General features: G+C 32.7%; 1 protein-coding gene across 1 annotated transcript in view; it reads right to left on the bottom strand.

Moving 5' to 3' along the window:
- The window catches only part of LOC132700344 (putative transcription factor SOX-15), a 120,743-nt gene that overhangs the window by 90,201 nt on the left and 15,830 nt on the right, over positions 1–14,712 (bottom strand). Inside the window, exons 2-3 of the mRNA XM_060667586.1 lie at positions 5,437–5,694; positions 3,765–3,988 (exon numbers count right to left, since the gene is read on the bottom strand). Coding sequence (XP_060523569.1) covers positions 3,765–3,988; positions 5,437–5,694 — 482 coding nt within the window. The remainder of the gene's footprint in view (positions 1–3,764; positions 3,989–5,436; positions 5,695–14,712) is intronic.

Genomic DNA, 14,712 nt, shown 5'->3' with positions numbered 1-14,712 from the left:
GAAATTCTGGAAAAGTATTTCGAAGCTGTCAGGGAAATTCATTACCATTATTGCCTTTTTCTACTCCCTATACTCTCTAAAGTACTACGTTATTGATAAAGCAATGATTAGTCGTGCACAAAGTGTCACCTTAAAATGTGACCTTCATTATTTCCGACATTAGTCACGGATTGGGAACGACCGAATATTTTCGAATCATATCAAATATCTTGGTTTCAAACACCAAATTACAACTGGTATAGAAAAAGTCGACCCTTTTTTATTATCATTTTTTATCGATTTGATATGCAGTAGTTTTTTAAAGATATAAATGCAAGGTACAGTTAGGTTTCAAAAAAAAAATCGATGCAATGAGCGTACCTCCAGGTACCAACAAATAAGAAGAGACGAAAAATGTGAGTAATGATAAGATAAAAGAACTTTTTGGTTCGTAACTTGCTCTAGCACAGTAAGTGCCATGTGTCCGTTTTCCAGGTCTGAGGTGTTATGTAGATCATTAGTAAATAACCGGAACATCAACGGTCGGAGAACACATCCTTGTGGTACGTCTAAGGTATTTTTTTCTTTTTTCTGAATTTATAAACTGCAGTTATTTGTTTCCGGCCAGAATGGTAAGATTTAATCACATCGGAAACTATACTCCTTAAATCATAAAAGTTCATCTTCGCTATCAAAATATCATAACTTCAAGATCAAATGCTTTGCCCAGATCCATAAATTAATCAAATCATTTTGAAAGTCTGTAAAAATGTTATACATATTCTCAGTCAGTCAGTGGTTCAGAAATTTGCAGTAAATTTTTTCTAAAATTTTAGAGGCAGAACTTAAAGGCGTAACGGAATAATTGTCACGTCACACGTCATTCAGTTAAAGTGTGCAACGAGAAAAACAAGTTAATAAACTAACCTAAAAACCTAAAGTTTCGTTTATGAAACTTGTTGCGTAACTATACTATTTAAACGTTTGTGTTTAATTAATTGTTCTTTTTTTAATTTTGCTCTTCTCAGGGGAAAAATCTTGGAGCAATTGTGAAAGAGGTTTTTGTTTTTCTTTCATATCATGCCCTTTTTCTGGACCACATTAGGTACTAAACTAATAGACGGTTAGCTATTTTTTACTAGTAACATAAGGGTCCAAAACGTCTCAAATCTTGTCGATTTTTAGGGATCCATTAAACATTTCTATAAATATCTCGAAAAAATGTACAAAAAAAATTCTTATGTAATGTAAATTGTGTATATCATTCGGATCTAACAACGACACCTTTGCAAGTTTTGAAGATATGATGTCACTTTAAACTTAACGCAAGAACCCATACTACGGTTGCTAGAAACAAATTATGATTTCTTTTCGTACGTGGTCGCCCACCATGTCAAAGCGTCTACGATAAAAATCACCTCTAAAAATGTACTGCGAGACGTGAGGTTTCTTGACACGCTGTATAATGGTACGAATCGAAATAATATTAAACGTCAATCAAGGAAATACAGTCCAAAAGCATTTTTAGCAGAGAAATCCATTAAGATATACATTGTCGATTAATCATCAATTCCACACTCATACGCCGCATTATTAGCTTTTTTGCGCAATAATTAATGGTCACTGAAATAGGAGTGGAATGGCATGACAACTCCATTAAACTCTGATTAATTTTTAATTAATTCAGTCATGTTCAGACCGCGTCCAGACTCTTGACGAAAGGCAAAACAACGAAAAAAAATATAAATCAAAAGCTGAGGAATTGACAAAATGGCAAGTGTGCGTTGCGCAGATGTGTTTTATGGCTTTATACCCATATGTGGAAATGTGAGAAAAAGGTTCGGCTTGAAATCATTTCTACGAAGAAATAAGCAAAGAATAAATTTGTATATAATTTTTTAAAATAACTCGGCTTCTTGTTCGTATTGGCATCTTCATAAATTTTGTCGAGCTTCGGAGGAATTCGAAGCTTGTCAATGTGATATCTTCATTGGAAATACATATACGCTGTTTATGAAATGTTCACACGGTTATGTGCATTAAGAAACTTGAACTTAAAACAATATTGCAGTTGATTTATTAACATGTGATCTAAATAGCGAATGTTAATATTGCGTAATAGAACCTTTTGGACGTCAAATTTAAATATCGTATTCATATCAAATTTTGTCCGTTTTAGTATCTTTCTATCCATTAGCAGATTCGAAAACGGCCAGTATCGATAATATACCCAATATGAGACTCGGTATCTAATACGCTTGTTCAGTTTGTAGAATGAATAGCATTGGTTAAAATCACTTTTATCCCATACACACTGTAAGTTAGCGATATTTTTAAGGCCGTGTAATTACTAAAAAGTGCACAGACTCTAATTGCATTTTTTAATAAATGGATTACTTAGGTTGTCTTGGGGGACACAAAAATAAAATATATATTTTTCAATTGGCCAATGTTTAATTTTATTGATCAATTTAATATTTTTGTGCCAGAACTAGATAATTTTAGCACAAAGTAACTTTTAATACCGAATGAGCAAACGTTGTCAGCCAGAATATTGGGGAAGTTTCCCAAAATGTTCAGTTATTTTGTCCTAAACGTTCTTGTTGTAGAAAACTGTTTCTGGCGAAAAGTTGGAACGAAATTATGAAAAACTCTTGTTCTAATTCTAATTTTCTTATTTTACTTGACGTAATTTACAGTGTGTCCCGTTATGGAAAGATGGTACGAACAGAAATGTCACAGCCAGCTTGGATTATTAAATTTTGAAATTGTTACCTCGAATATTTTGTAGTTCGGTTTTGCATTAACTTATCGAAAAGGTGAAAACCAGTCTGGATAGGATTTTTTACATAGGATCCAGTCCGTCTTCAATTTTCTTCTGCAACTTCCTAATTTCGATATACGATGTGTTTTTTTAATGGAACACCTCGCATGTACTTTAAAAATTTTATTAAGCTGTATATGAGCTTTCGAAAAAATATATAACTCATAAGGAAATAGAAAAAATTTTTTCGTTTTAATAGGTTTTAGTTGTCAAATGGTAATGTTATTTTGTAAATATTATTTTAATTTCTGCCGCCTCTTCTTTCTGCTATGGCTCACGTCTACTCATAATATGAAAATTATGAGTAATTGGATATAATAGGGTGTATTATCAATGCGCATTTAATATTACACACAAGTTTATTTTCACAGTTAATTAACTTTTTGAACTAAATAATGTAATTTATGTGACAAAGTCTGTATTTTCTATGGCTTACTCAAAAAAAATAAAATGATTTAATGATATATGCTTTATATTTGAAATACTGCTCAGGTGCTATATATTTTTGGAAAGCTAATAACAAGACTAATGAAATTATTGAAAGACACGCAGGGTCAGTTAAGGGTTCCCTTAAAAAACAAATGTTTCGTTGATAAATCAAAATTTGTGACGCGACTAGCTCATACGTAAAAAATCCTCTCCAAATTAATTTTCACCTTTTCATTAAGTTAACGCATAACCGAACCACAAACGGTGTCTAAGAATGCAACATCTTTAAAATTACCCTGTACTTAAAAATCAGCTATGAGAGATCTGTGGTGTGCCATCTTTCATTTCATGGAGTAGCCCTGTGTTACGAAAGCCACAATAAGGGAGATAAGCTGTAGAACAATCAAAAATGAGACACATTTTACATCACAATACGCATACTTATAATTTACTGAAACTTACTATCTCAGTGACGATAATTGAAATAAAAGTTTTTTCTGAGATCTGAAAGATGGAACACATTTACACTCACCTAGCATTTTACTTAGATCGGCGTTATGCAGATCAGGATTTTCGTCAGCCAGTTTCTTTCTCTCGACTTTGGCCCATACCATGAACGCGTTCATTGGTCGTCGTATACGAGCTTCTTTGTTCGCCTTTTGGGCTTGATTTGCACCCAATTTCGGACCGAACCCACCAGTACGGGCAGCGTACACTGGCATAGCGTCGGCATACGACTGACGCGCGTAATCGAATCTGTAAAAAAATGTCACGTACTTCTAACGGGATAAATATTACAATGTTCGAAAAATGTATAAAAAACTGTTTTTATAGTTTGGGCTTAACTTTCGAAATCAACAAGGAACTTCTGCGGCAGATACTATCGTCAAGGTGTTATCTCATGACGTATATAACATAGGGAGATATAAACAACCCTTTTATAAATATGAGGCTTTTCAGCAAGTTAATCTTGAACCTTTTTTCGTATATCTATTATTCCAAATTATACAAACTGACGTAGGCGGAAGTGCTCTCTCGTTCTTCAACAACGTGGCAGCTTCTCGCCGTTCGGTGTTTCTATATCGCTATTTCGTACTGCTTTTGAAATAACATTCGTTGTAGAAATCTTAATAGTTCCGTTTTGAATTTAACGGACATGGTTTAAATTTTCGAAACGGAATTAAATGCAAAGTTTCCAAATAATCCTGTATATTTTTTATTTTCGAATTTGAACTGGCAAATTAACTCAAGTTTATTCCAGTTTTCCTACGTTTAATTGTATTTGTTAAATAAAAAACAGTTTTCATAATCTCGAAAAATTTGTAAACTTTAAAAAGATTACTAATATTATTAAATAAAAATAAATCTTTGGAAAACACTGTAAGGTCTATCAAACTGCAATTCAAAAACAAAGTTCAATTGATACACATGTAAAAGCGATAACACTGCATGCTTCAAAATATTTGAGAGCGCATGGTTTAAAACAAATCTGTACATTTTCCTGATATTTGTAATAATGAATCTAGTTGCTTCGTATTACTCATAAGATAAGAAAATTTGTTCAAGAAAGAAAAGGAAGGTTGAGCGTTTCATCTAGGCTGACAACCCACCTTCCTTCATTTATAGATGCCGAAGTACTTATATTGATATAATAATGGTATCTGTATTAAATAAATAGTTGATATGTTTTAACTGATAAACCTGATACATATATATTTTCAAACGCATAAAGTCTAAATTAAAGTTAACGACCTTCACGGTATTTCCATAGTGTTATCCAAAGAAAACATTCACTTCAAAAAATCTCAGCGTTCTACAATTTTTTTCTTTAATAATGCGCGTTACAAATCACAGACGGTACTGGTAGAAATAATAAATTGTGTACCCATTTGAAAATACTTCTTGATGCACACAATTGCAATGCACTAGAATCGTTCCTTAGATAATAAATAGAAAAAAATTTCTTGAAAACTCAACCTCCCTGTATCTCAAATGAATCATCCCCTTCATTATTGATACACTATTAAGGAACACCCTGTATATCTGCACCGAGCTCACAAGGTATGTGCAGGCAGCAGACTAATTAATGCCCATTAGATAACATACCTCCCTGCGGGGTCACTAAAACTATTAAAGATAATTTTAACTTTGCTTCAATTTGTTAAGTTAAGTATCGGTTCAGTATAGAATATTTTGTATTATACCTATTCGCCTCGTAGGCTCTGTAATCCGAATAAGCCTCCATTCCCCATAAGTCTTGTCCTCCCTTGGGTAATGCTTGAGGTAAAACTTGAGAAGCGGGTATCATCTCCTGAGGATCTCCTCCGCCATATTCCTGCGAATACCTGCCGAGTTGGTACTGCGAAGCAAGAAGTGGTGATGGAGAGTTAGATGGTGAGAGGCAACTCCTGTAGGGGTTTGACTGACCGGGCGAAGGTGTACATGCATGTTCATCAATTAATCTGTAAGAAAAAAATCAAACTCACTGAGCGTCGTTTGGGCCACTTAACGTAAGCGGCTACTTTAGATTGTTGAAAACAATGGACTCTAACAATAGGCGTTATCGCCAACGCGTGCTTAATCTGAAACCAATAATTTCCAAGTAAAAATTTCAATAGCGCAGTAATGCGTCTGCATTTTTTGGCTTTGCATCACTTTATCGGGATCGCCGTATCTTTAATTCCCCAAGTAAGTCGCTATTGATAAAACAAGTTAAAATAACTCGCTATCTGCAAGTTTTCCGAAATATCGATCTACAAAAAAAATGCGCTGAATGATTACGTTGTTTATCCAAAATAAACTGATTATTAGTTGGCATAGATTTGTATAAGGCTCCAATAACCTTACCTATGCAATAAAAACACGGATTCTATAATTTGTTACTGTATACTGTTATGCTTATCAGAACTTAAAAATTAGTGTTGACTGTAACCTGACAAGCAGATCTACTACTGGTTGCGGAATATGGAAGCGCCGTCGCGAAATCTCACGCGCGAGACTAAAAAAAAAACATCTTTCACTAGTCATTTTCTTGAAACAAGTTCTTGTAAAACAGCTGTAGTCTATTTCAAAAAGGTGTCGAGAAATATACCTTCATAAGGTATACAAAGGGTCTACAGAGTTACCCAGCCAATACCTATAAACTTTCATTTTTTTCGATCGAGGGTTACCTGTTGAATATTCGAAACACTATACGTAATAACAAAAATATATTATATAGAAAATTAATTATAAAAAATTATAATATTCTCTGTTATCTCCACAATTTTATCATTGACGGTTCGACATTCCGGTCGATCAAGTAGTCAAGATACAACTTTTTCTCATCTTCTTAAATGACATACTGCACTGCTTTTCGCCAGCTCTCTGGTGTCACTTCCTCAATGACTGGATAAAACACGCACAGCTTGAATTTCGTGTTGTGCCTTACAAATCCTTTCACTTGCGCCTATTTATGTTTTGGTATATTTTCCACGCCGTATTTCATAGAATGATGGTTGTGTAAATTTGCGATATGTAATATTTCTTTATCAAATTATTTTCAAATTCAATATTTTTGCTGTTTAACTAGTATATAGTTTCTTGTCTTCTCTAAGATGGAGTTGGAGTATGCTCTACATGTTGTGCTTGCGTTATCCATAATTATTATACTGAATTAGCCGGAAGATATTTTACCATTTCTCCAGAATAGCTAATATTTATTCTTAAAATCCCCCTTCGCTTCTAATGTTGGTATTATCCCTTTTCTTAAAGGCGCCTTAATACCCGCTGAAAGCTTGTTATGAAAACTGGTTATATTGTTGTCTTGCAGCATTTTTTTACTACATAAAGTATTTCTTTCTACTCCCTTCTGTAAAACACCTAATTATACACGTATCCGTCGTGCGGAAACTGTCATTTTACCACGGCAGTTTCGAGCCACTTCGGACATTTCCGGGATATTACCGCACGGGTTTTTGAGCGATCGGATGTTTTCGGAGATATTACCGCACGGCTTGAATTTTGACGTCAATTCTGACGGTCATGTCAGTGAATGTATTTGTGTTGTTTTGCGAAAATGTACTCAAAAACTAAAGGTCGCAGAAAAAGTATAGTACTTTGATAAACTTTTTATGTCACTCGTTTATTAAGCACTACCGCTCAAATACAGTTTTCCACACTTCTTGCATAATATACTATTATAATGTGGTTTTTAACTATAGGGTTGTAATCCGTGTATATATCTTTAGATACCTTTTGTCATCCATTGAAAGAATATCTTTGATGTCAACAGCCTAAAAAAAAATTACAATGATTCCAAACGATTTCTGCCGATATACAGTAAGTTAAAGTAGCTTATGAATATTTCAAGCCCTAACCGCAAAGCCACTAGTTTTGTATCGTAAACGTCGCTAACTGAATTTGCACAACTATTAACATGTGTGAACCACTATAGTTATATCGAATATTCATTCACTTCTTGGTGGTATGTTTTTGCAATGTATACCAGGATTATAGCAGGGGCGTTTTTTCCTTTGCTTGAATTCACTGTAGTAAATTCATGTATTTTCTTTAGCCATATATCAAAGCCGCTATATTACATGTATAAATGCACACTCACGCGTGTATCGATGTAAATAAATACAACCAGGATGCTTTCAATGCCACCCAACCGCACTCGCGGTGTCTGTAACCGACCTAAAGCATCCATTAATAATTTAATAATATCTAATTAGCTTACCTAATGCTGAGATTACACCTTTTTTTTAATTACGTACGATATTTCCAGACGCGTTAATAATAATTAATACCTCATATATTAAAATGACTTAATTGTTATTGGCAATATTTGGAGTACCTATATTTATCCCGGTAAAGAATTTAAAAACTCTAAAAGGGTTGGAAATAAATTTCTTATTTAAAAATTTACATATTACCAGTTTATGATACTATTAATTGAATTTATGCTCCACTTTCAATTAATATATATTACTTTGTGTAAGAAGCAGTTAGAAACAGAAAGTCTTACAAAAATTTCTTTTGAAGGGCAATCAAAAGTCTCTTTCGCTATAACCGTTTTGGTGAATTTTAAAATTCAAAGAAAATTAAAATTTTTCATTTGGCTAACTAATTCTCAGTAAGGAAGTTGGGAAATTAAAAATATTTAGTTCGAGAAGCCCTCAATTGTTAAAAAAAGTTTCTGGCCTATATTGGCTATGTTGGTTATCATTAATTTATAATAATAATAATAATTTATTAAATACGTGAAACTTCTTCGTCTCCGCAAAATAGTACCGGTTTATTTATTCTGACTATTGACGACGCACATATTCCTGTCAAGCTCTTTTCTAAATTCGCCTCTTTTTGGAAGTTTTAAGTTTCTTACTTTTATTTAAATACACAATGAAATTGGTATAGAACTTGAGTACGCCGGATCGTTAATCAAAAGCTATAAATTCAAGATAAGCAAGGTAGGTATGACGTAACGTCAATTTAATAGCAAATATTTTATCAAATCTGGTAAACAAACTAAGTAAAGCCTGGTTTAATGTTTACAATGACTCCGCGGAAATGCGCAGTAACATCTTAAGGGGGCCGTTTCTCTAGCCAATCATAGTAATTAATCCATCAATATATGAGAAAATGTTTCGATATATTAACCATTCTAATCGCAGACAAATTTTATAACGACCATTTAATTTAGTACAAGGCATCGAAAAAGACCCGGTATAATTTCATTTAGGTAGAATATGACTTGCACTTTTTTAATTTAATCTTAAGAAAGTCATGTGGCGAACATGGGCGTAGCACCACCTGGCCTATTGACAAATTTCAGGAACGAACAATAACTGAGCCTTTGGTGATCATTTCAGAACAATACAAATAAAAAAAAGAAAAAATATACTCAAAAGTAGCGAAATTAGTCAAACCGGAAAATTGTAGGTATGCTAAATATAAACTTGCTAAATTTACTAAAATTAAACTTACGTCAAAAGCCAACGTTGCGAAGGTTCACTCTATGGTGTACCGCACTTTACAGAGATTTCTCCTTACTTATTTACTATTTCGCTAATATAAAATAAAACCGATTATAAATATGCAGGATATGTTGAATTTTAATCATTCAAGTTTTAATCATTCAAGTTTTAATCATTCAAGTTAATCCATTATTGTTTTGGTTTAAAGGCATGATAAATAAAGCGCTTCTAAATTGCACATTCCGAGCCTACTGCGATTTTTTATACCCTTGATTTTTAATATAACTCCATTATTTGAGAAATTTTCTACAAAATTTGATAAAAAATGTACTGAGTGGTCAAAATGAGAATTTGAAATTTTGTGCAAATTTAAGGTCGTATAAAGAGGAACAGACTTTTCCATCAAATGTTGCGAATGGATTTTTGAAAGGATTGATTAATGGAAGTTGACGATCTATATATTAGAAGTTTGATTAGGAAACGAGAGAAAACAGGAATGTTTTCCTCGTAGTGATTCTTCAACTATTGATTCTTTAATAATCGACCAATGTCATGCGTTTCTAGTTTGAAAATTAGAAAAAGGAAAACACATTGAAGTGTTAATTTTTCCAACGGACTACGCCCGTGCATGATCTGTTTGCTTTTACTCAAAATTTGTACTTTAGGTATGTCGCAACCGCAAAATAATAATTTGTTAAGTATAGCCTTCTTTATATTGAAGTTGATTAATTGTTTTCCGAGGTTTATTATTGTGTGGTATGACAGCACAGGATTTATGGAAAACAATTAATCTCGGTGAACTTTAAAAACGCTTTTAAAATGTGTCTCAGAGATATGCGCACAGGTTTGAACATTATTAACCAAACTTGACGCAAAATTTCGTAATGAGGTAGTTTGATTGACATGCATTTCTAATATAACGGTCTGTTTAACATTTTATTTAAAACTTAGAGGAAAGGTATTAAGCGAACGCTGAATAGAGTTTAATTCTTATAAAATACGTTACTCTTTTAAATTCAGTTGGAATTTTGCCAATAACCAACAGGCAATGCTTATTGACCTTCTAAGTTGAGTAAGATTTAATAATTTAATATTTTGACTGACTAGGTCGAGGTTTTTAATTAAAATTCTTATAGGCTGGCTATAAAGGCTATAAAACGATCCCATCGAAAATGCGAGAAAAAATTTATTGAAAAATGAAAGCTAATTAAATTGCTGTGCAACGCTGATACACAAGAAAATCTTAATTGCATCAAATAAATAGTGAGGACACTTATTTTATATGTATCACTTTATTCTACACAAGCGATTCACGATTGAATACGGCCTAAAAGACAATTATGTTTCTTTATGTTATTATATGAGAGATCATAAAGCATGTACAAATGTTCGCTAACATAGGAAAATATATAGATTATTTTCGAGGTCACGTTTTTGTGGCGTAGAATCCGAATTTGTAATATAAAACGGGAGTTTCCAATATTTCAAAGACATCCTCCCCACCACCACAGTGGATTGGGGTGGAGATCATGCTTGGTGTTATGAACAGGTTTTTTATTCAATATTTAAGGACATTTTCTGTTTTTTAATCAATTGTGTAATTCTGGAGATATTCCGCCGTTACCATTTAGTTAGTTAACTGGTATATGAAAATTCAAAAATCAATCTTCAGATATGGACATTACCTTTTCTAAAATAAGACGAATACACCCAATCTAATTTTAACCACATCTTTTGAAACAAAAATTTTACAATTTAATGTAATGGTAATAATGTAAATTAGGGACTTTACTTGCCTAGAATTTGTTTATGGGGTGAGGGATAACAATGTGGTTCTCTGATGTTTTACTTTTTACTATATGCATATACTTAAAAAAAGTGCAACCCAAACTTAACTTTAGTTTAATTTTTTTTTAACTGAATATAAAATCACATTGCTTACTATAGTTGGTGGCAATCGTGGTTATATATTATTATGTCTATACTAACTAAAATATTGCTTGGATATAAACTTAGTCGGCTATAAAAAAGAAGCTTGATAAATTGATAACAAATAATCTTATCAAGAAAGAAGTTTTATCAAAGATTTCGAAGAGTAATTAATTTATCAAACGGTCTAGTTTTCATAGAAAAATAATTGTATATTTCCGATACTTGTTTAGAGGCATAAATAAATGAGTAGCATTTATTCAAAACCAGACATGACCTGATAAATTAATATCGAGAAAAACATTGTTTAACTTTTCAAAAAAATTTCCACAGGTTGCTGTAGTATTTAAAACTTCTGAATTCTACCTGCGTCGGTTGTTGAACATGAAAAACTTTTGCCCATTTTCGAAATGATTCTTATATAATCAATCGATAGTCTTGAAAACATTAAACAGCGAATGTCCGGATTTGAATTGAATAAGTTACGTTACCCATTAAAGGGGGAGTGGAATAAAGGAAGTGTGACAGCTTCACATAGAGGACGCTCTATAAAAAGCATAAAATTCTTGTGACGTAATTTGTAAAATCATAAAACAGCTTTAAGCTTTCTCCAACAAACGGACTACATCTAAGTTGACTCAATTGTCACCTTCGAACGTCAAAAATATTTAAAACAAGATCTACGATGTTTCAACTACCGTTTCTTACCAAAATGTTTCTAAACGTGCGATAAGCATCAGTTAACAGGTTGTAAGTACATCAATTTTTAATATTGTGAAGACAAACACACTCCCTATAAAAAACGCTCGTTCTACTTCGATTAAATAGTCTGTATCGTGTTGAAAGAAAATAGGATACTTCGATAGAAGCTACAAGGCGCGACAATGATCGATCGCACTTCATTACGTATTGCCAATGTTTCCATGATATATAATGGCATCGCAGCAATATGCTTGTGCTCTAATTTTACAACGTTTTTTTTATAACATTTTAAAATTTTGACCCCTTAGAATTTCCTTCCTAAATAAAATGAAATTATAGTTGCTAACGTTGTCCATAATACACGGAAAGAAACCTAGAACTGAAAATATTAACATCTCTGAAAAAATATTTTCTGTCTAATTTTGGAATATATTTAAATTTAAACTCCCTTCGCAACATTTCATTTAGTCGAACAAAATTCGGTTCGGTTGGTCAGAAATACAAGCAGGTATGCTAATCAATATTAAACTTTTATGAAAAATTAAATTAATTAACTGGGCAACACTGTATTCCACTCCGGTAATGTCGTGAGCTGTAGAGAGAATTTCCTTGCCTAATTTTGTAGTTAAGTCTGCTTCCGGTATATTTTACTTTAGCTTGGACAGCTAAGGAGTGGCATCCGTAGAACATAGCAGCATAAAGATCGAGCTATAGTTTCCTGTCAAATAATTTAATTTTTAAATGTCATCTGAAGCGTCAAGATATTTAGCCACAGGAAATGCATGCAATGTTAATAGCAAGCAGAATCGAGCTAGGTATTGTTTGTAAATATCACTTTGTACGTCGATACCAGATATTTGTTTCGTTAAAGCATTCCGGTGGGAATCTTCCATGTTTTTCTTAAAATTAAATTAGTTTCATTTGGTTTTATTATGCTCGATTCTGTTTGCTGTTAACATTGCATGCATTTGCTCAGATGACATTTAAAAATTAAATTATTTGACAAGAAACTATAGTTTAATCTTTCCTAGTTCTGCTATGTTCTACGGATGTCACTAACGGGTCCTTAGCTGTCCAAAAAGTAAAATATAACAGAAGAAAACTTAACTGTCACGCAATACAACCTTAAACATTAGGAAATTTTCGAACCAACAAAAATTACAATGGCTTTTATTTTTTGACGTAATTACTAAATTACATTACTGGCACCATGTTTAAGGTATATATTAATTCGTAATTTTTATTCTTATAATATGAGTCTGCGAGGTCGTAACTTTTAGATGTAAAAAAAAACATGGAAATACCGTCTGTCAGTTGGTAACGTCGTTATCGTCAAGTTTGGATATTTTCATTTCTTTGATTTTTTATTTAGTCCAGTTTAGTTATTTCATCCGAGATATGGGGAAAGACAAATGTTACGATATTTTTCGAATTGACGGATTTTACTACTCCTACGAATATTCAATTATGATCACGAGTGTCACTTTAAAACGTCAGTTACCACGTCGTTAACCACTGTCGCGAGTCACTTTGGACGACAGCGCGAAAACTGACCAATCAGATTCGATTCTCTGTTTTCAGGTTCATAATGCCATCCGCATTAAAACAAACAAAAATGAAATTCGATGTTCTGTTTTTAGAGTGATCGAGGGTCAGTTTCTCCCATGCATTTTAGAAGCATGAACGCGACGCCCGTAAGTCGAAATAAATGGAGAAGTTAGAAAATAATGGTAAAATGAAAGTAACTAATCAAAAGTAACGAAAACATGTGTCTTTATCTATTTAATAATGTCACTGCATTTCATGAAAAATTCCAATCGTCAATTTGGCCTAACATTGTGAGCCTGAAAACCGAATATCGAATCTTTGGTTAGTTTTCGCACTATATCTAGATCAAGGGTCAATCTTTTAATGATTTCACACACGGATACAGTTCGAACTGTGTAGCAAAAATGTAACCAAAAACTAACGGTTGTAGAAAAAGTATAGCATGCAACACGTTGATAAACTTCTTCAGTGAGTGATGAAGCTTCATCGTGACTAAAGTGTTGTTTATCAAACTTGTGGCACCAAACTCGAATTAAGTCGCCCAACAACTGTCTATTTCCGGAAAAGTATTCAATTGTATCAGTCACAATCCAAGCAAAATGATCCGTTTTGCACTTAATCGATTACTCATTGAATAACCTTGAACGAAAAATACGTTCGTTTGGGATAGCTTAATCTATATACATTGCCCAAACATTATCAATATAAAAAAATAAGCCAAATAAATTCTCGTTTCGAAACGAGGTAAAGGATATACACAAGCATATATTAATGATCTTATCTCAGTTAATTTATTCTAAGACTGAAGGTTAATACCGTAAATTAACGAAACCCCAACACTGGAAGTAAAATGAAAATAAAACGTTGCCAAATTATTTGCACATGCGATTTTTTTCTGGTAAAGATTCCAACTGCGACGAGGCACTTGAAAATCTGATCTATAGCAATTAACCGAAATTACTTAGGTACGTATGAAAGAGTTTTGAAAATTTTAAATTTTCAAATTTTGTTTAAGAAAAAATTTAAAAGCAATTTTTTTTTCTCCTTTTTGTTCGGAAAGTGTTGTAATTTTTTGTTATATTTGATATATAGTAAATAATATAAAGTAGAACTATATGAAAAAAACGTGGACCATCCAGCTAATCTACAAAGATGAGAATGTTAACTGAAAAAAAGTGGCAACATTGTACGTCATTGGTTACAATAATTATCAGCTGTTTCCGTACTTTATAGATCAATTAAACAAACTTTATAAACTCTGCCGTATATTCTACAACAACACGATTTTTCACATAGATCCGTCAAGATAATGCCGAGGTAATAAATATCTGTTGAAACCAACAG

The sequence above is a fragment of the Cylas formicarius genome, unplaced genomic scaffold (assembly GCF_029955315.1).
Source record: "Cylas formicarius isolate icCylForm1 unplaced genomic scaffold, icCylForm1.1 PGA_scaffold_10__41_contigs__length_53128322, whole genome shotgun sequence".
Taxonomy (NCBI): Eukaryota; Metazoa; Arthropoda; class Insecta; order Coleoptera; family Brentidae; genus Cylas; species Cylas formicarius.
Note: the sequence above shows the minus strand (reverse complement) of the source record. Positions and strands in the feature narration are given on the sequence as shown.